Source organism: Phodopus roborovskii, unplaced genomic scaffold (assembly GCF_943737965.1).
Source record: "Phodopus roborovskii unplaced genomic scaffold, PHOROB, whole genome shotgun sequence".
Classification (NCBI taxonomy): Eukaryota; Metazoa; Chordata; class Mammalia; order Rodentia; family Cricetidae; genus Phodopus; species Phodopus roborovskii.
In genome coordinates, this window is record NW_026125489.1 from 1440959 (window position 1) to 1461798 (window position 20840).

The 20840-nt window shown below is 45.8% G+C and overlaps 2 protein-coding genes across 2 annotated transcripts in view; both read right to left on the minus strand.

Annotated features, from left to right (window-relative positions):
- Positions 1–1858: 1858 nt before the first annotated feature.
- Positions 1859–15315, minus strand: Ptges3 (prostaglandin E synthase 3). Its single transcript, XM_051176082.1, has 8 exons — positions 15099–15315; positions 8225–8338; positions 7721–7790; positions 7031–7129; positions 5873–5962; positions 4486–4548; positions 3739–3763; positions 1859–2802 (listed from the first exon to the last, which is right to left on the minus strand). Coding segments are annotated over exons 1-8 (483 nt in total). The 5' UTR covers positions 15101–15315; the 3' UTR covers positions 1859–2782.
- Positions 15316–20115: 4800 nt separating this feature from the next.
- Positions 20116–20840, minus strand: part of Zbtb39 (zinc finger and BTB domain containing 39) — a 161047-nt gene continuing 160322 nt past the window's right edge. The window contains exon 3 of the transcript XR_007833974.1: positions 20116–20131. The gene's annotated coding sequence lies outside the window, so the exon portion shown is untranslated. The remainder of the gene's footprint in view (positions 20132–20840) is intronic.

Here is a 20840-nt window from a genome sequence, read left to right on the forward strand (position 1 = left end):
CTGGAACTCACTCTTTGGCCCAGCTGGCCTCAAACTCAACCTGAGGGTTGTGAACCCTTTAGATTGCTTAAGACAGTCTGCAGGTCAGGTATTTATGATTCCTCTGATCTTGCTGTTACTAACAAGTATCTGACCTGCAGGATATTGATATGTAACCCATTAGAGACCCATAGATGGAATCCACTTAGAGTGGCATACCGGATGAGCTCCTTCCAGCAGAGGCTTAGTGCTTTCAGATGGCGCCTTCCCAGCACCCGTGTGGCAGCTCGTAACCACTCCTAACTGCAGTTCTGGAGACCCGAGGTGGCCATCTTCTGGACTCCATGGCATAGGCACTGCTTACACGTGGTGCATACAGATACATGCAGGCCACTCATTAAACATACACCTTACAGTGTTGCCTAAATCCTACTTCCTTGCTCAGAAAGGACCAGTCAAAAATGTTTAATAAGGCCTGAAAGTGTAGCTCACTGGTAGCACACTTTCCTGTTGTGTATAGAGCACCCAGCACTAAAATATCTTATACACCCTATTTACTCAAGCCCCACCATTTTTGATACAGGGCTTGTGTAGCCCAGCTTGTCCCCAAAGTCCTGATCTGCTGGCCTGTACAGGGATTAAAAGAGTGTGCTGCCATCCCTTTCAGAACACAATATTCACCTGAGTCATTTCAAATGTTTATAAGCTGTGAGATCAGTCCTTGGAATTTCAGACATTTATCTGCTCCACATGCCAAATTGCAACAAAGTAAGGTTGGAATAGTTTGCCAAGACTAGCAGAATTTCTGACAAGGACAAAGCAGGATGGCCTTCTACTCAGAGCTGCCTGACTCTTGCCTCAAGTGGCGCAACTAAAGACATTCAGGACCCTACTGCTTTACCAAGGGTGACAGCATTGCTCAGAAGCCACACTTGCAGTATGTGAACTTCCATCCCAGGTTGGTTTCAACCTGCACAGCCACACATGAACTCATCCCCCTGCTGGGACTACAGGGATGAACTATCAGGTTGGGCTGTTTATTTGAAGCAGGGTCTTACTTTGTGGTCTAGGCTGGCCTGAATGAAGCTCAAGAATTTATCCTTGCCCGTCTGAGTGTTTGGATTTAAGGCTTGTGTCCAAATGTCTAGATAAAATGTTAGAATTCACAATTACTCAGGTTCCCAAGGGACCAGATACCTTTTGGCCTCCCTCAATACACCTCCCCTCCAACTTAGGTGCTGGGGAGATGGGCTCAACAGCGAAGACTACACACCGCTCTAAGGACCTGCACTCAATTTCTAGGGCCCACCATGGTAGCTGGGTCCTACACCTGAGGGGACCAGCACACACACGGAACACATTTTGCTTATTTTTCAGGACTGGGTTTCTGTGTAGCCCTGACTGGCCTTGAACTCAAGAGACGATACCTGCCAGGTGGGCCTCTGTGAACACTAATGCGCTTTACTTTGTATTCACCTGAGCCACCCCCCCAAAGCGGTACTGTTGTTTCTGAGCTATGCACACACAGAAATCATCAAGGAACAATCTCTGTATCTTTAGTACTTCATCCAACACGGCCTGAGACGTCCTGAACAGCGACAGAGTGCTGCGGCTGACAGTCGGGAACTGGAGGGACACTGCTAAAATGCAGGGCACATGCACAGGAGGACAGCATACTTTTTATTTCAATCAAGTCACTTTTCCAGCTGCCGCAAAGGGTACTACAGTCTTCCAGTACAGATCCACTTTAAAGTGTTTTCTATGACAGCAGAGCAAACAGGAGCAGCCCCAAGCTTTCCCTCAAAAATAACAACTCCATTCCAGTAAGTGGTAAATACATGAAATCACAGCAAACCAGACACTTACAAGGAGAGCCAAGAAATCTTCCAACAGTTTATTAGAAAGAATGTAGACATTTAAAAAAATCCCCACTGTCATGAACATAAAATTGAGGTTTTCCAGCCAGGGCATAAGCTGAAATCAAAACAGGAAATTAAAAAAAAAAAAAAAAAAAAAAACCCAATAGTGTATTAACATTTTCCACTCATTTGCCATACTGACAGTGCAAATACAAATCTGGTCTAAAATGTACAGACTCTCAAGCAACAATGTACAGCTTTCTTCGTCCTCCATGCTAAGAGATGTAAGAGCTCAAGGGCCAAACAATACCAAATGTATAGGCTTCAAAAACCATCTAAGTTAGGGCACTCACTAGTTTTAACTAAAATACACCTCAACACTGGCAAGTGACCACATACAATGATGTAAATAAAGTACTTTCTTTTTTTGAAAAATAATCTTTAGTGGAATAATTCTGAAAGGTACACTGGAAGAATGGCAGGGTATCAGTTTAAGATATCAGCCAATTTGTCCCAGTCCCCTTCAAGTCCATGGTCGAGGATCTAAAACTAGTTCTCTCTCCCTAAGCTGAGCTTCCTAACATGTAAGTAACGGTTATGAAGAAAGACTTAGGTGAAATGTGTTTACTCATCAGAGCTGCTCTATCAGTTGCCTAGGATTTCAACTGCTTCATGGAATCCTGGGAAATGTTCATGCATAAGGATATTGCCTTAGCTGACTTAAATTGCCCCATACAATGGTACATTATCAACCCTTAGTGAAGCCTTAAAAGAAAAAAAAGAAAAAAAAAAAAAAAAAAAAAAAAAAAAAAAGGTTGAAAAATGGGTTAAAGGAGGCAAACACAGCATCTGCCTTTAGAGCTATCAACTCAGGAATTTTCTCAATTATGAAATCTTGCAGAAGTTATTTCTCTGTCTCAAGATCCCAGCGATGACAGCATTCCTTACTCCAGATCTGGCATTTCTGAAAGGATTTTAAGAATAATCAGCAGGTCTACAAGAACTATAACAGAACCCAACAGCCAGAATCTCAGTAGAAAAGCAGCCCGCCCGCAGCTCCTTAGTAAGCACTGTGTCATCTTGGAGACAGAGCTAAGGACACCTTCTAAGAATGATGACAAGGGTCTAGAGGCCCTTCTTTAGCACTCTAGCCCATTTCAATTCTTGGAAATGCTTCCCTGTCCCATTTTCTTTCTTTTTTTTTTTGAGACAGGGTTTCAGTGCAGCTCCAGCTGTCCTGGAACTCCCTCACTCCCTCTACTGTAGACCAGGTTGGCCTCAAACTTAGATCCACCTGTATCTGCCTCCCAAGTGCTGTAATTAAAGGTACGCACCACCAGCCTATGCTTTCTTTCTTATTTATACTAATTCTATTCCATAGCAAATTTGAAACTTATGTGTCTGGGATAGAGAAATTGCTACTTTTCCAGAGAACCCAGGTTTAATTTCCAGCATCTATGTGGTGGCTCACAATTGGCGTTAAGTCCAGTTACAAAGGGTCTGATGGTCTCTTTGTCTCCACAGGCACCAGCTACATACACAGACACATGCAGGCAGAACAGAAACATAAAAAAAGGTGCTGGGTGGTGGTGGTGCACACATTTAATCCAAGTGCTTGAGAAGTAGAGGCAGGTGGATCTCTGAGATTGAAGCCAGTCTGGCCTACAGAGTTCCAGGACAGCCAGGACTGTTACACAGAGAAACCCTGTGTGAAAAATGAAAGTATGATCTTTTCCTTCATTTTTCCTAGTGGTTGCTGGAATTTTAACCTAACCTGTACTCTTACCATTCTCTTAAACTAAATGGTGTCTGCTCTGAAATTTGGTGTGAGACACTGGAGATAGTAAACAAAGCAAAAACAAAAAAGCCAACCCCAACACCTCCAAAACCCCTCACGTACTTTCATCATCGCTGTCTTGTGAATCCTGTGGAAGAAATTTTAAAAAGTTACCAAGCTAATCATAAACACATTCTTCTTTACAGAAAGAATATTACTAAGAATCTTAAACATATTTTTTTTACTATAGTAGCAAATACAGAACCTAGGAAGTTAATGGTAATTGATTCATCTGATTTATTCTCCTATCTCTCTGTAAACAGTGCTGTGCACTTCCTGAGCTCACCCTCAGTCCCCTCCCAACCGGGTGTCAGCTCTTCCCACTTGATTAAAGGAAAAAGGACTCAACACAAAGACCTGGTTTTAAATCTTCCTATTTGTATCCTTGGCAAAACAATTCTCTCTCTGGGGGCGGTGTGTGTGTGTGTGTGTGTGTGTGTGTGTCAAGACAGGGTTAGACTGCTTTTGAGCTCAGATTCACCTGCCTCTGCCTCCCGATGCCGGAATTAAAGGCGAGCACCATTCAAGACCCAAGGATAACCCTTTGAACTCTTACCTTTTTTGCAGTAATTTCTTAAAAATGTCATCCTTAGTGATCCACAAATACAACTTCCCTACTTGACAACCACCAGCCCCCATGGATACATCTAAAAGAACCAGTACTTCTCTTACAGACGTTGGTTAAGGAACAAGTATGGGGGGTGGGGGGGGAGAAGAATGGATACGAGTGCAGGGGAGCCATGGGTATGTGAGGCTACTTATAAAGGAACTGCACTTACTATTAGGAAATAGAAGATGGCCCATACTTACATCATCTGCTCCATCTACTTCAGGTAAATCTACATCCTCATCACCACCCATGTGATCCATCATCTGTTTGAAGCATAAAAATTAGTTTTAAAATAATCTAAGACATCACACACAACCAGAGAGACTACCACTTCTGTGAAAACAAGGGAAGGTCCAAGTAGGATGTCCTGACACATGACTTTAAAAGTTCAAGATCTTCCTCAACCACATATTGTGAGATGAGAGGCAAACCTGATGGGCTACATGAGATCCTATCTTCATAAAAAATAGAAAAAAAAAAAGTTGCTAAATTCCACACAGTGGCTCACAGGTATTGATAAATTCTGAGATTATAAAACATGAGCCGGATGTTGGTGGTGCTTGCCTTTAACCCTAGCACTTTGGGAGACCGAAGACAGCCTGGTCTACAGAGTGAGTTCCAGGACAGGCTCCAAAGCTAGACAGGAAAAAAACAAAAACGGGCATCATAGTCCTTTTGATTACCACCCATCTCACTTTTTTTTTTTTTTTTTTTTTTTTTTTTTTTTGAGACAGGGTGTCCTGGAACTCACAGAGACCCTCTTGTCCCTGCCTCCCAAGTGCCAGGATTAAAGAAAAACACAGGTTACACCCAGCTCCTCTTCTTGATTTTGCAAACAAATCTTTGCACCCATCAGTGGGGAGTTGGCTCAGTGGTTAAGAACACTGGCTGCGCCTGCAGAGACCCAGGTCAGTTCCCAGCGCCCAGTGTCTCACAACTCCTCGGGTAGATATAGATGTGAGCAAAAGTTAATACAAATAATTCAAGTTATGGGCAGTTGCACTAACATAAGGTTGCTGGGAACTAAACCCGGGTCTTCTGCAAGAGAAACAACTTGTAACCGCTACACCATCTCTCTGAACCCAGATGCTGGTGTTTAAAGCGGCATCTGTGTTACACAGCTCCAAAGGGAAGTGAAACCGCTCAATTCATGCTGCAGACTGGTTCTAATATTGGCCTGGAACCACCTCTTCAGATACCCATCCTGGAGCTCACTCTGTAGACCAGGCTGATATTAAACTCATAGAGATCCATCTCCATGCTGGAACTAAAGACGTATACCCCCACTGCCTGGCTCAAACAGTAATTTTTAAAAATTATGTTTATTTATATATTAAAATACACATGGAGTCATCTCCTAGGTCCCCACAACACTAAACTTTGAAAGCCATTTTAAAAGGTGACTTTAGGGTCTTGCAAAAGACCAGAATTTGACTTCTGGCAAGCTCACAGTCCTGTGTAACTCCATTTCTGACACTGTCTTTGGACTCCCACGTGCACCAAATTCCCAGGTGGTGCAGACACATATGGAAGCAAAAAACATCCATACACATTAAAAATAAAAACAAACTATAGGGGAGAACTCACCTCCGAGAAGCGGTCAAAATTGGACATGTCCTCATCGGAATCATCTTCCCAGTCTTTCCAATTGTTGAAGTCCACACTCAGCCAATTGAGCTACAGATCAAGAGCGCACCACCCCATGTTAGTTTTTGAACTTACACCCACCAATAGGACATAAGTTAGCACAAAAGACAAAACACCCAGAGAAATTCAAAGTAGTAACAAGCTCATAAATCACTTTGTTCAACTTCCCTTTTATTCAGCCACATCAGTGTTTCCATTCCAGAGAGCACCTTACTATGTGGCTTCCCAGCTGCCTCTTACACTCTGGGATAAATAAGTGCCACTATGCATGGCCCTTTGAAGACATTCAACTTGGAGTCTCTACCATGTTAAGTTCTTTGAATTTATTTAAGTGACAACAAACTTTGCTCTACTATGATAAATCACAAAACTCATATAAAAGCCTTTTCTCTGCAGCAGACTCTCTCCCTTTTCCTGTTTTAGAGTCCGAACTCCTTGTTCTCCTGCCTCTGTTGGAACCAACATGCCTGAGTCAATTCTTGTACTGGGGATTAAACTCAGGACCTCGCAGACACGAAAGTACCAAGTTGATCCCTAAACAAGACAGGCTCCAACTATCCAGCCCAGTGTGCTATTTTATGTCATCTCAATAGGTTAGAGTCCTGAAAGAAGGCTGCAGAACATTTTAATTAGTGATTGACAGGGGAGGGCCCAGCCCACTGTGGGTAGGGTAATCCCTGGGCTCCACAAGAAAGCTGGCTGAGCAAGCCACGGGGAGCAATCTAGTAAGCAGTTCCCTCCAAGGCCCCTGCATCAGCTCCTGACTCGCTTCAGCGATGGACTGTGGATGTGGAAGTTGCTTCCTATTGTTTTAATCACAGCAACAGTAAGCAAGCCTAACATCCAGGCAAGCTTGTCTCAATTTCAGTCTTAGCCTCAAATGTGCTACCAACTCCTGATGCAAAAGCCTGTGTCTCTTGAATGTCAAAAATTCTATTATCAAACGGGGAAGACTCCAGGACATTTGGTGAGAAAGTCAAGTGGAAAACACCGGCCTTTATACTATATAGATATACTGTCTCCAAAAACAAACCAAAACAACAAAATCCTATTATAAAAATTCATTTTACTTCTTAAGCACAGAAAATGAGAACCTACCTTTGCCCTCTCCTTTGTTAACCTAGGCCATGACTGGCCGGATTCTCCTTTTCGCAAACAACATAAAATCGATCTGTCCGTTCTTTTATGCTTGGAATCCTATATATATATATATATATATAAAAAAACATGTCACAGTGAATAGCTGGTCTTGTTCTACTTTTCCCCTTTCACTGATTTCTCTGTAACCTTTTCTTTTTTTGGGGGGGGGGGGTTGGGAGGGGGATTGTTAGAAACCAAACCTAGGACCTTGAAATGTACTAGGGAAGTACTCTGCCACAAAGCTGTACTTCCATAATTTGGCCATTACTGTATAGCCTGGCGGTCTTGAACTTAAGACTCTACTTAATTACGCTACTTGAGTGTTACTAGTTTTTGTGTGACCCTCTACACTAAACTTTGTTCCTTTCCTGAGATGGTTCTTGGATGTAGGCAGAGCCATCCTGCCTCAACTCCCTAAAAACTCACTTTATAGGCACAAGCCACCTGTGTGGTTCTTTCCCCAGGCACTTAGCTACTGAAACTTCAGAGTATTTAGGAAAAGGCTTCAGCAACAATAAAAAAACTTGTAGAAAGGGAGGTTGCAAAATATACAACAGTCTTTACAAATAGTCAAATAGACTATATATTTACTACAGCATTCCCATTTCCTCATAATTGAAATCAGAATAAAGCATTAACACTACTTACATTTGGATCAATACAATGAAAAAGATCAATTTCATTTAAATGCTTAAAATTATCGCTTCCTCCAAGACAACTAAAAAACAGAAAGACAGAAAAATTCAAGTAAGCCTCTATAAGCAATAGATCAGCAAAAGAAAACAAGCTTTTAAGTCATTCAATCGTTTGAAATGAGTGTTGGGCAACCCTGTGGAGTGCTGGCTAGTTTTGTCACCCTGACATAAGCTGGAGTTAGCTAAAAGAAGGGAGCCCCCGAATGAGAAAGCAGTTCCATAAGATTGGGCTGTAGGCAAGACTGTAATTTTCCCAATGAGTGATTGATGGAGGAGGGACAGCCCATTGTGGACGTGTGCTTGTGGGGGCATCCCTGGGCTGGTGGTCCTGGGTTCCTGACCTGGCCCGCTCTGAGGATGAACAGTGATGCACAAGGCCAATAAACCCTTTCCTCCCCAAGCTTCTGGACAGTATTTCATCACAGCAACAGTCACCCTAAGACAAAAGGCAAATTACCTGAAAGTAAGTTTGGATTTCTCAAAATTTACATTAACATCTTTACTGTCTTCAACACAAAATTCAATGAATACGTAGTCCCTTCGATCGTACCACTTTGCAGAAGCAGGCTGCCTACAAACAGGAAAAATTAACAAAAAATTTAATTCAAGCAAGATTGAATACTTGTAACTTCACATTTAATATGACAACATATCACATTTTTTTTGAGACAATTTCTCTCTGTAGCCCCTACTGTCCTTCCTCAAACTCAGACATCTGCCTGCCTCTGCCTCCCAAATGCTGGCATTAAAGGTATAAGCCATTACTACCTGGCAGTTTGAGAGATTTCAAATGCCCTTATCCCTTGTAAAATTTACTATAAATATTAACAATCAATTGCTATTGGTTCACACCAATGTGCCTGTAAAGTCAGTAAGTTATTTGCAGGAGGTAGTAATTGAGACAGGATCTCTTTACATAGTCCTGGCTGACTTTGAACATGTAGAACAGACTGGCCTCTAACTTGTGATCCTCCTGAATGTTGTTATCTCAGACACAAGGCAGCAGGTATGGCTTAGTGTTGTTGATGTGCAACTGCCCACAAGCGTCAGAAAGGCTGGAGTTAGAGGCAGATATGAACTACTAGGTACAGAGGCTCAAAACCAAACCTGGCCTTCCAAGAACAGGAGGAACTCTGAACTACTGAGGCACTGCTCCAGCCCTGGCTTTAAAAAAAAAAAAAAAAAAAAAAAAAGTATTCTGGAGAAGTACACAAAATATGTTGTCCTCAGCAGGGCAGGTCTGAGAGGGTAACTGGTTTAAGCCTGTAATCCCAGCACTGGGAAAACAGAGGAAAAGCATCGAAGTCCATGTAAACTCCGGTTTTGGAGTAGGACCCTATCTTAATAATTGTCCCCTGAAATAGCAAGCACTATAAGTATTTTAAGCAAGATAGACTCATTTTTGTATGGAGTGCCTTTTCCCGTTGGAGCAATTCAGTCTTAGAAATTGTGCTGTTTGTTACGCATGGTGGCACACACCTTTAATCCCAGCACTCAAGAGGCAGAAGTGGGCAAGAAGCCAGCATGGTCTACAGAGCCAGTTCTAGGACAGCTAGGGCTACACAGCAAAACCTGGCCCTGAAAAACCAACCAAACAAACAATAAACAAAAGGACTGTTTAAAAGAAAACAAAGCCTATCCTGCCCTGGTGAGATGGCTCAGCAGCCTGGCAACCTGACTTCAATTCCCAGAACTCTATACATAAATCCATGCAAGCCTCCCCACCATGAGCCCACCCATCTAAAATAAAAATTACGATAAACTCCTCTGTTCACCGAAGACTAACAGCTACAAATCACCACTATCACCCAGATGTCCTTTGCTTAACTTTTTAGAAAACTGTGCCTTTTATTAGTAGACAGCATCTGTACCATAGGTACCTAGACTTTCCATGTTTACTAAACAGTGTTTAAATTAGAAATAAAATCCATTGGGGACAAAGAAGTGAAGATAAAACAGACCCTATATCACTAAATGGAATTCTTATGCATTTTCTTGACCAAACTATTTGAGTGGAAAAACACATCCTAAATAATTGTAGGCAAGTTCATCTACTCTGTGCTTCCTAAATGGACTGAAGACCAGCAGCAGCTCTTTGGGGTTCTTCCACAGTTGCCAGAATCAGACTGGAAGCGACTAAAAGCAACTATGAGGCTCTGGACTTCTCTGGGTAAGTCAGCCATTGCTGGACTATTCTGCTGACACAGCATCATGTAAGGCAAGCCAATAAATCCTGGTATACATTTACTCAACCAGTTCTCTTCCACTAGAGAACCCAACAACACCAAGGACTCAGCACAATTTTTAAAACCTTATTTTAAAAATAAAAATGACTAACTTGGGGAAATGGATATATAGTTCACCTGCTTCTTGTGCCTAGAAATTGAGGCTAATTAATGAGCAGATTCTTTACCAAGCACATCACAAGTGGCAGCCAAATAAAACTCTAATTACTTGCCTAGCAGCAAAAGCAGCACATGTCCTTAGCCCCAAGACTTGGGAGGTAGAGGCAGGAGGATTAAAAGTGGGCGCCACCATGCCCCGCCTCAGGTTTTCTTAAGTTAACTTAAGTTAACCTACTTCCTTAGATGCACACGAAGTAATCAAACTGCTTTCTGTCCAATTTCTCGTGTTTAACCCTGAACAGTCAGTACCTCGAACGAGACTTTTACTTCAGACAGGGCTTTTAGGGGTAATGGAGTCAAAGCAGGCTTTCCTCCAATGGCTGGGGCCCTTGTGGGGGGGAGGGGGGAATGAGGGCACAGAGGAGGGGAAACAGGTGCTGTCACACGAAACAGACTCCCTAAAAGACCCACTTACTCTGCAACTGGCCCCAAATCTGCCTTCTCACAGCCGCGTCTAGACAGTCTCAAATCAAGTCTCTTTCTATACAAATGCGATAAATTAATATTAGTACCTGGATTTCTACTTGCGATAAGTGGGGGACATAGGGCGCCAGGCAGAGAAATGCCCAGCATTAAAGATTATTTGCTCTTCAAGACCTCAACGCAAAACAAGAGCAAAGCAACATGGCCTGTGTTCAGTTCTCGGCACTCTCACCTTATTCCCTGAGATCACTTACGGAGCTCAAAGGAGGTGGCTAACCCCCCCCCCCTGTTCAGTCCACACAGCACAAGCAGCTTTTTACACAAGTATTTTTATTAAATACTTTACTGATTTATTTTATGTACATTGGTATTCTGCCTGTGAGGGCACTGGATCCTCTGGAGCTGCTTTGTGGTTGCTGGCAATTGAACCCTGTCCTCTGGAGGAACCGCTGAGCCATCTCTGCAGACCCTACTCGGGTGATGGAAATTTGAACTTATGTCCTCATGCTTGCCGGCAAGTACTCTTACTGGCTGAATGATTTCCCTAGTCCCCCTTTCAGAGTTTTTTAAAGCAAAGTCTTGTTATGAGGGAAATTTTCTTCTGTGACAAGGTTTCTCCTTGTAATAATCCTGGCTGTCCTGAAACTCAGAGATCTGCCTGCTTCTGCCTTCCAAATGCTGGGATTAAAATCATGTGCCACCACTGCCCGGCTATGAGGGAGTCTTAACCATGCAGGCTTGGATGGCCCCAAACCGCAGCAAACCCCCTGCCCCTACCTTTTCCACGTTGGTGTTACGTGAGGAAATAGAAGGATCAAGAACTCACAAAAGGGCGAAAACTAAGCAAAACTGTGGTATCCTATCAGTTTGTAATAAGGAACAAGACACAAAATTCTGCTATGGAAAGCTGGACACAGTGGAACATGCCTGTGATCCCAACATTTGGGAGGTGAAGGCAGCAGGTCCAGGCCAGCCCCTGCCTAAAAAGTTTTAGCTGGCTGTAGCGATGCACACACACCTTTAATTCCAGCACGCAGGGAAGCAGGGGTAGGGGGTTCTGAGTTAGATAAAACAATTCTACATTTGAGATTTACAGAGCTGGGCATGGTGGCATTTGCTTGCAATCTCACACTTGGGTGAAAAGAGGGCCACAAGTCCCATGTCAGCCTGGCACATACATGGAGCCCTACCAAAAAAACCCCAGACCCCAAGCTCCTCCATCTGTCCAATAGTGTTTTCGAGGGGTCAAGCAGTAACTGTAACCTACAATCCAGCAATGTTTGTCACTTTGTTTCTATGCCTTCCAGTTAAAGTCTAACTCAACAAGAAAAGGAAAAATCAGTTGCCAGGTTACAGTGGTTAGGAAATCAACATTGAACAAAGGCCACCAGTTACTCTTTTCAAACTTACAAGACAGGCACACACATGTTCACTGTAAGTTTGGAAGGCTGGATATTTTATTTTGGGAGTTCTGCAAATAAGTAAACAAACAAACAAACAAACAAACAAATACATAACTTTAATCTGAACACTGGGGAGGCAGAGGCAGGCCGATCTCCATGAGTTCAACGCTAGCCTGGTCTACAATTCCAGGACAGCCAGGGCTACACAATGAGACGGTCTCTAAGGAGTTGTTTATATTTATTGTGTGTGTGTGTGTTGGCTACATGTATGTACACTGCTTATATGCCTTTTACTGGAGGCCAGAGGCCCAGAGAGGTCCAAAGAGGGTGCTGGATGCCCTGAAATCAGAGTCACAAATCAACACATCAGCTATCTGAATGCTTCAAAATGGGCATAATGGTGCAAGCTTAAAAATAAAGTGTCGTCAGGTGAGGTAGCCACACCCTTTATCCCAGAACTTGGAAGGCAGAGACAGGCAGATCCCTGAATTCAGGACAGTCAGGACAGCATGGAGAAACCTTATCTTGGAACGAATAAATGAATAGGTGTGTGCATACATGATGCTTACTATGTAGACCTAGCTGGCCTTGATCTAAAGATGTGTTTTCAGCACACAAACATTAAGCATCAAGAGTAGCCCCGTATGTTGTGGATTGTAGGTAGCCCAGGGCTTCAAAGGCGAGCCTCAAAATCTTAAAGTCAATAGGGCCAGGCACAGTGGTTCATGCCTTTAATCCCAGCACTGGGGAAGCAGACAATCGAGTTTGAGGCCAGCCTGGCCTACACAGTTGAGTTCCAGGACAGCCAGGGCTATAAAGAAAAACCCTGTCTCAAAAAACCCCAAACTTGCAAGTTAATAGAGACTGGAAAGGAAAGATGGTTCAATGGTTAAGAGAACCAGACCCAGGGTTCTATCCTCAACACCTATATGGTGTTTCACAACCATCTCTAACTCCATAGATTTCAGGCCTTTCAAAGTGCTGCAAGCAGGTAGTACACAGACACACACACAGGCAAAACACCCACACACCAAGGTTGGGTGGCTCAAACTGCCTCCACTCAGATCCAACACCTCTGCTCTCTGCAGAAGCCAGCACTAGAATGCACACATCCATACTGACACATAATCAAAAACAACGTCATTTAAAAATATGTTTCATCTCATTTGTACTAGTATTTTGATCACATACAAACATATATGTGTGTGCATGCGCTCAGGTTCATGCGAATGACACATGCTTGCCTGGTGCCCACAGAGGTCAGAAAAGGTCATTGGATCCCCTGAAACTGGAGTTACAAATGGTTGCGAGCCGCCACGTGTGATGGGATCTGAACCTAGGTCCTCTGCAAGAACAGCACATCAATCTGAGCCACCTCTCCAGGCTCCAAGGAAGGAAATTTTAAAGAGAAAACTTTGTGTTGGGGTGGCAGGTGGACCTTTGAGTTCAAGGCCAGCCTGGTCTACACAGAAAACCTGTCTCTAGGGGGAAAAAGTAAACAAAAACGTTACTTTTGAAGGAAGTAGGCATTACAATTAGAGAATGGGTAGAATATGTTGCCAGCAATTTTAACCTACTTGCATTTATTACCCTCAGAAAATGTTTCAAACAAATCGTTTTAAATAGTTGTTTGTAAAGTATTCTTTGACTTTTGCTGCATGAAGGTTTGCCTGCATGTATGTGGCCCACATCCCTGAAACTGGAGTTACAGATGGCTGTGAGCACCGAGGGTCCTGGAAATAGAACGGGATCCCACAAGGGAAGCCAGCACCATCCCACTGAAATACCTCTCCAGCTCAACTGGTACTTCTAGACGAAAAGGTGCTTTGTTTGGCTGTGTTCATCTATTAAACTTAGCATGTTTTACCTAGCAATTCAATTTATCCTTACATGTTCAATATATTTGGTAAATTAAATATAAAAAAGGAAATACATGTTTTACATCAACCTATCTTAAAAGCCATGTGTGGCACAAGAATATAGCTGGGCCGATAGAGCGCTTCCCTAACATGGGGCTCTATCCATAACACCTCAAAAATTAAATCTAAACCGGCGCCACACCTTACAACTTGAGTTCTATCCCTACACGATGGAGGAGACCCGCACACAGGTTTTCCTTTCACCTCCAGGAGCAACCACTCACACAATACGTAAGGTTTAGGCAGCTGGGATGGGGGGGGGGCCCTCCAAATTCCTTCACACATTTCCCAGAACCCCACGCCTTCCAGAGTCTGCTCCACCCGTTCAGATGTCTCGCCATAACTATCCAAGCAGGCCCTTACACCTGTACGTTGTGAAAGTCTCTTACCCATCACAACCCACAATTAACGTCTCGGACTGTGCGTGGCGCCCCCCCCCCCGCAAAGAGTGCAACCCAATCCTCACGTCTCAAAAAGCTTTTCCCGACGAGGGAAGGCCTGGAGAAGCGGGGCCACAAATCCCCGACCGGTTACATTCGCCAAGGCCCCTTTAGCATAAACCTACGATCTCGGCGCCAGCGAGGTGGCCGCCACCCCGGGCTCATTCCTACCCCATCCTGGCACGGAGGGGGAGCGCAACGCGACGCACGCCACGCCAAGTTTACGGAGGGACAGAGAGGGCCCCAGGCGTCCTGCGAGCAGACACGTGCAGATTGATCTAGCGGCCCGGAAGGGAAGCGCGGGGCGGCGACGGCACGGCCCCTCGTAGTTGCCTAGCAGTGCCTGCCGCGGGGGGAGGGCCGCGTGCAGCCCGGCCGGCGGCCCAGAAGCTTCCCGACGGCCCCCGGCGGTGCTCCCAGCCCGGCCCGGCCGTCGCCGACCCAGGAAGCCGAGGGGCTGCCCGCATGGCGGGAGGCTCGCACACGAGTCTGGGGCCTGAGTTCCCAGAGTTCCGAGTGAGCCGGGCCGCCCGGGAGGGGGAGCGGGGTCTCCGGCACGCGGGCCCCGGGGCCGGGCCGCAGGCGGGGGAAGCGGGCACCCGGAGGGGAAAGATGTCCCCCACCCGCCAACGGTAACCGGCACAAGGACGCCGGCGCGGCGGGCGGCGGGGCCGTTTCCCGGGCTCCCGGCGCGGCCTGGCGCGCTGCGCGGCGACCTTCCCCGCGGGATGGCGCACTCACATGGTGGCCGGGGCGGGGGGCCAGGCGAACGGGTGGGCGGGCCTCACTGGGGCGGCGGCGGGCCAGGCGACTGCTGTGCGCGGCGACTGCGGCGTGTCCTGCCCGGTCGCGGCCTCTCCTTGCTCCCCCGGCGGCGGCGGCGGCGGCGGGCTCGACCTCGATGCCCACAATGCACCGCGCGGAGAGCGGCTCCCTCGGCCCGGGAGAGGAGGGAAGTGGAGGGAGAGCGGCGCGAGGACGGAGGCAGAGCGAGCGAGCGTGCGAGCCTGCGTGCGTGCGTGCGTGCGTGCGTGCGAGGGGTGGCCAGGCCGGGCGGCGGCTGGTGACGCAGCAAAATGCCCGGGCCCGGCCGCCGCGCACGCGCACTCCTTGTTTTCAGGCTCCTGCGCGGCTTTCTAGAGAGCTCTACGGGAAGGGCGGGGCCTCCCCGGCTCCTTCGCGATTCTTCCCGAGCCCGCCCTCGGCCGTGCTCGCCCGCCCTCCCTCCCGCGCTCCCAGACCGTTGGCCGCCAACCGCCTGAGCACGCGCCCTGGGCGCTGTCCCCGGGAAACGGCTGGGCTGCCTCGGGCGGCGGCGGCGGCGGCGGCGGCGGAGACCGGACCCGAGGGACTCGTCTCCGGGAAGGTGTGCTGCAGGACGCGCTTGTTTGAGAATGGGGCGCACACTCTAGCCCAGGCTGGCCTCGAACTCGCGGCGATTCCGCCGCCTCGGCCTCGGCTCCGTTGTGCAAGCCCGGCATAGCGGACACGCACGGCCTTTAGCTGAGGAGCTGCCTTTGCGAGTTTGCATTCAGGGCCGAGCCTTTTCCCCCGCATTGAGATTTGGCGCCCTAGGTGAGGGGAGGGGGCAGAGTTTGTAGGCAACGCACTGCCCACGCGATCAGATGAGCTTGCGGTCTACTGAGACTGTTGTGTCCTGCACTGCGTTAAGGGCTAGTGAGGTTAGTAACCCAAACAGTATTTGCCTGCCCCAAAACCCTGACAGAGGAGGGCAGGGTAGGCAGGCCAGGAAATCACGGGGAGCAACGTAAAGTATTACCTGCAGTGTGCAGTGAGCGCCGCACTCAGATCTGCAAATGGGGGCGCTAGGCTCAATGCGGCTAAAGGGGGCGCAAATAGATAAAAACAGTGTTTTGTCTTTCTGTGGTTCAAGCTGGCTTCAAATTTAGGGCGATTCTACTCCAGTCTCTTATGTGCTGGAATAGAGGCTTTTTTTTCCCCTCTTGTTTTTAAATGCTATTGTTATCACTTAGCCCAGACTCTTAGGTTATGTTAACCATGTAGCCCTGATCCTGCCCGCTTCCCAAGTGCCAGAAACCTTACGGTTAGGATTCAGGCATTACGCTGGCCCGCCCATCACCTGGTAGAATGCACTCAGGCAGAGCCCTGGTCAGCCCGAGGTTCCATGAGTACTAGTCTGCAGGCAGATGCAAAGGACCCTTTAAAACCAGACCCCGCCCACTTACGCCCTCAGCGCTCCCTATTCTCTCTTCTGTCCCCGGTGTCCGTATGTCTCTTTCCCTCTCCCCCTTATTAAATAAATTTCTCATTCAAGCTCTGTCTGCCTGGCGTGTTATTCCCTCCGCCTGGGTCACCCTCTCCTGCTATAGAACCTGCTTTGCTCTCCCACGCGGGGCAACCCTCCACCCTTGGCCAATTTTATCCTAGAACTGTACAAAAGAAGACTTAGCACCTGCCCGGGAGAAGAACCTGCAGCCCTGGTTCCTAACATAGTGCTGAGATGCAGTGTTCTTTACTGGCTTTGTGTCTTTGTTTGAGAGGGTTTCTCTGTGTAGCCCTGGCTTTCCTGGAACTCACTCTAGACCACCTGGCCTGAAGTCAGAGATCCACCTGCCTCTGCCTTCCAAGTGCTGGGATTAAATTTAGGCGAGTGCCACCACTGCCCAGCAGAACATTCAATTTTTAAAATTTGAGGGGCTTGGGAAGATGGCTCAGCAGTTAAGAGAATATATTGCTTTTATAAAGGTCCCAAGTCAAGAAACTCAAAACCGCCTGATATGCCTGTGGTCTCTGTGAACACCAACACACGTGAACACTTAATACAAAAATCTCTCCCACAAACTACACATAACTTAAAATATGGGTGATTTGCCTGCATATGTCTCTGTGCGCCACGTGAAGGCAATATCTGGAGGCCAGAGGACAAAGTAGGATCTGCTACAAGTGCGCTTAACTATTGAGCCATCTCAGCTGGGCATGTGGGCAGAGTAAGCAGGATTTGGACTTCAGTCATGGAGTACCTGGTGAGGTTGGGGGACAGCCTAGGCTACATGATGAGACTCTGCAGAAAAGAAAAACACCTTTTCTTGGTACAGGAAATTAAACTCAGGAACCAGACAAACTCTCCAGAGCCCTTAACAGGAATGTGCATGGTAGGCAAACATTCTACCACTGTACTAAACACCCCCAGCTTGAAATACATTTTTTTTGTTTTGTTTAAAGAATTGGGTATTGAACACAGGATTTTGTACATGCTAAGCAAACACTATCACTGAATTATATTCCTAGCTCTCTTCCCTTGAGTCAGGGTCTATGTAGCCTTTTGAATGTCCTGAAAGTCACTGTGTCAATCATGTTGGCCTCGAACTCAAAGATCTGCCTACCTCGGTCTCTCTTCCCCACCACTAAAAGTATTTAGGTCACTCATTACTCTGATTGGATAAAAGCTGACAGCAAGTGAGCTACATTTGGTCTGTAAGCAGCATTTTGCTAAACTCCGGCCTGTATGTGAACCCTAGATTTTAAGGAAATTACCAGTTAAGCTTAAGGAATGAACATGGTACATGCCTATACCTCTAATTCTGGGACCTGGTGGGTGGATCAGACAGGTGTTCAAGGCCATCCACAGCTATGAAGCAAGTTGTGACGCCAGTCTGGGATATGTGAGACTTAAAAAATTTAAGGTAGGTCACAGGTAGTACAGGCCTTAATCACAGGCTGAAGCCAGAGTGTTTTCACTCTGGTTAGCATACGACTCTGAGTGCTATTCCAGTGTGTGATGCTCTGGGTTCAATCCCCAACACCACAAAAGATTTACAAAGGAGGCTAAACCCTGGTGGTTATTGAATAGGTCAATGGTATTTGATTTCTCTAACAATGGGATGCTAATGAAGTTTAAAAAACATTCTAGAAAGCCTAATGTGGGAACAAAATAGATGAACATAAAGGAACAGATTAGAAGATAACAGAAGACTTCAACCCCAAATTCCTGGGAGTTCCCTTATCAAGTTCTTTCCCATGAGACACTCTTGAAGACTGAGGTCCACAGCAATGACAACCCTTCATGCCCTGTTTATTCACTTCTTCCTTTCCTAACCCCATCTCAATGGATTTCACATTAGACTTCGTCCATGCCTTTAGCTGTAGTCTGGACCATCAGCTGATGTGACCCAAGTTGTAACAGTGTCTTGCAAATTTACTGGCAGTTCAATTTCTGGTTGGGGCAAGGTCAAGATTCAAACAAGTAGTTACTCTGTGTTCTCTCTTGTGCTTCATCTTTTATTTTCTTCACTTGTCAGTTAACAGAAAGGTAAAATAAAGGACTGCTCCTCGTTTGAGTTTTCTCATTCTAAGATTTGATAGTTCTAAGGTCTATAATCATGGGTCCATATTAGCAAGACTATTATTTCTAGTAGAGGTTTTAGAAGGTTTAAACATTAAAAATATTCTTGCAAGGTACTGTGTTATCTCTGTGGCAATGTGTAATTGCAGGTAAGATCTCTTTTAGTTTTCTGCCAGCTAGTCTAGAGAGTCCCAGCATAGATGGAACCTTTGCTTTGAAAAACAAAAAAATTTCCTGAGATTGATACTTTTTCTTTTTTCGAGACAGCGTTTCCTCTGTGTAGCTTTGTAGGCCAGACTGGCCTCATACTCAGAAAGATCCACCTGCCTCTGCTTCCCGAGTGCTGGGACTTTTAAAAGGCATGCATTATCACTGTCTGGAGACCAGAATTTTTGCTGTACCTTACACGATACTTAAAAAACCCTGAGGTAACTTAAGACTGCCATTGTACTGTATACTCAGTCCTTTGACCTACCTTTAGGACAATGTAACAATACCTTGGATATCTCATGTAATCAGCTTTTACAACCTAACCTAATAAATACATAGCTTTCATCTTAAATTCATATATTCTTCCCTGTTCTATGAGTAATTCATGTATAAATGTGTGCTGTGATAGTCATTTGCCTAAAACAGCACACAGACTGGAATCTACTTTATAAAATGAACACCCACCATGCATGCTGAAACAGTTTTTCAGATATTGCTGCATAGGATGTGTTATCTTGGTCAGTTGGAGTCAGCTAGTCAGTCTCTTGTTAAAGTCTGCTGAAGGTATCTTGTCAGAGTATACTTCATTCCTGCCAGGCATTCAGGAGGCATAGGCCGGAGGGTCTTTGTGAGTTCCAGGACAGCCAGGGCTACAGGTAACACAGAAATCCCCCACCCGTCTGGGGCCAAAAGAAAAAACAAGTTTCCTGTCCCATGTGATTCTTTCTGTGCTGTACAATTAAAAACAAAACACAGCCAAGCCCGTTAGGGAGTCTAGACTCAGAGGAAGGGGGGAAGTGCTTACATTTTGTTAATTCAACTCCTAAACATCTTTGGGGCCACTAGTGTGCTCAAAACAACCAAACCTCAAGAATCACCTTTAAGAGCATATATACTGTTAAGGTTTACAGCACAGGATAAGAGGCTCAGTTGGTAAAGCGAGGAATGAAGACTTAGGCAATGTCTGCCTGTAACCCGTCCTAAGAAGGCAGTGTTGGAAGGATCCCTGGAGCTTGGTGGCAAGCTATCCTAGCCAAATTCATGTTCTCCCGGTTCTGTGAGAGGCCCTGTTTCAAAAATAAAACACTGGGCCGGGCATTGGTGGAGCACACCTCAGATTCCAGCACTGGGTTGGCAGAGGCAGGCAGGTCTGAGTTTGAGGCCAGGATGGTCTACAGAGTGACTTCTATGACAGGCTCCAAAGCTAGAGAAACCCGGTCTTGAAAAACAAAACAAAAATCTGGACATGGTGGAGCCCATTTTTTTTCTTTTTATTTTTTATTTTACATATTGATGCCAATTCCCTCTTCTTGCTTCTCTCCCTCCCATGACCCCCAACCATCCGCCTATCCCACTTCCAGGTAGGAGGGTGCCTTCCAGGAGGGATCATAAAAATCTGTCAAGTCATTTGGAGTAGGGACTAGGCCCTCCCTCCTGCCTCTAGGTTAAGGGATTCTTTTTTCTTTTGAGACAGGGTTTCTCTGTGTAACCCTTGGCTGTCCTGGAACTCACTCTGTAGACCAGGCTGGCCTCAGATTCCCCCAGCCTCTGCTGGAATTAAAGGTGTGTGCCAGCACCACATCTTTAATCCCAATATTTGGGAGGCAGTTTGAAGTCAACCTGGTCTACACATCAACTTCCAGGCCAGCGGAGGCTATAAAGTAGGAACCACTTAAAAAAAAAAAAAAGAAATTCTCAAAAAAGAGCAAAACTTTTGGGTATGTCAGTTCATGCTGTAAGTATTTCTTAAGGGGCTGCAGAGATGTTCGTTCGTAAGATCATTCGAGTCACATGCAGAGAACCCAGGTTTGTTTCCCACTAACTCACCTGAGTTCCAGTGAATCCAGTGCCTTTTTCTACATCAACACTTAAAAAAAAACTTAAGCACCACCTTCTCCCAACACACTTTACACATAAGAAGTTGATGTTGTCAGTCTGTTATACCAGAA

What these genes read in the sequence shown, in the direction of transcription:
- Ptges3 (XM_051176082.1), bottom strand. An exon ending in TAACAAAGGAGAGGGCAAAG is followed by an intron (nt 5,963 to 7,030) that starts GTAGGTTCTCAT and finishes CTTGATCTGTAG; the next exon opens with CTCAATTGGCTGAGTGTGGA. An exon ending in ATTTTGACCGCTTCTCGGAG is followed by an intron (nt 4,549 to 5,872) that starts GTGAGTTCTCCC and finishes TGCTTCAAACAG; the next exon opens with ATGATGGATCACATGGGTGG.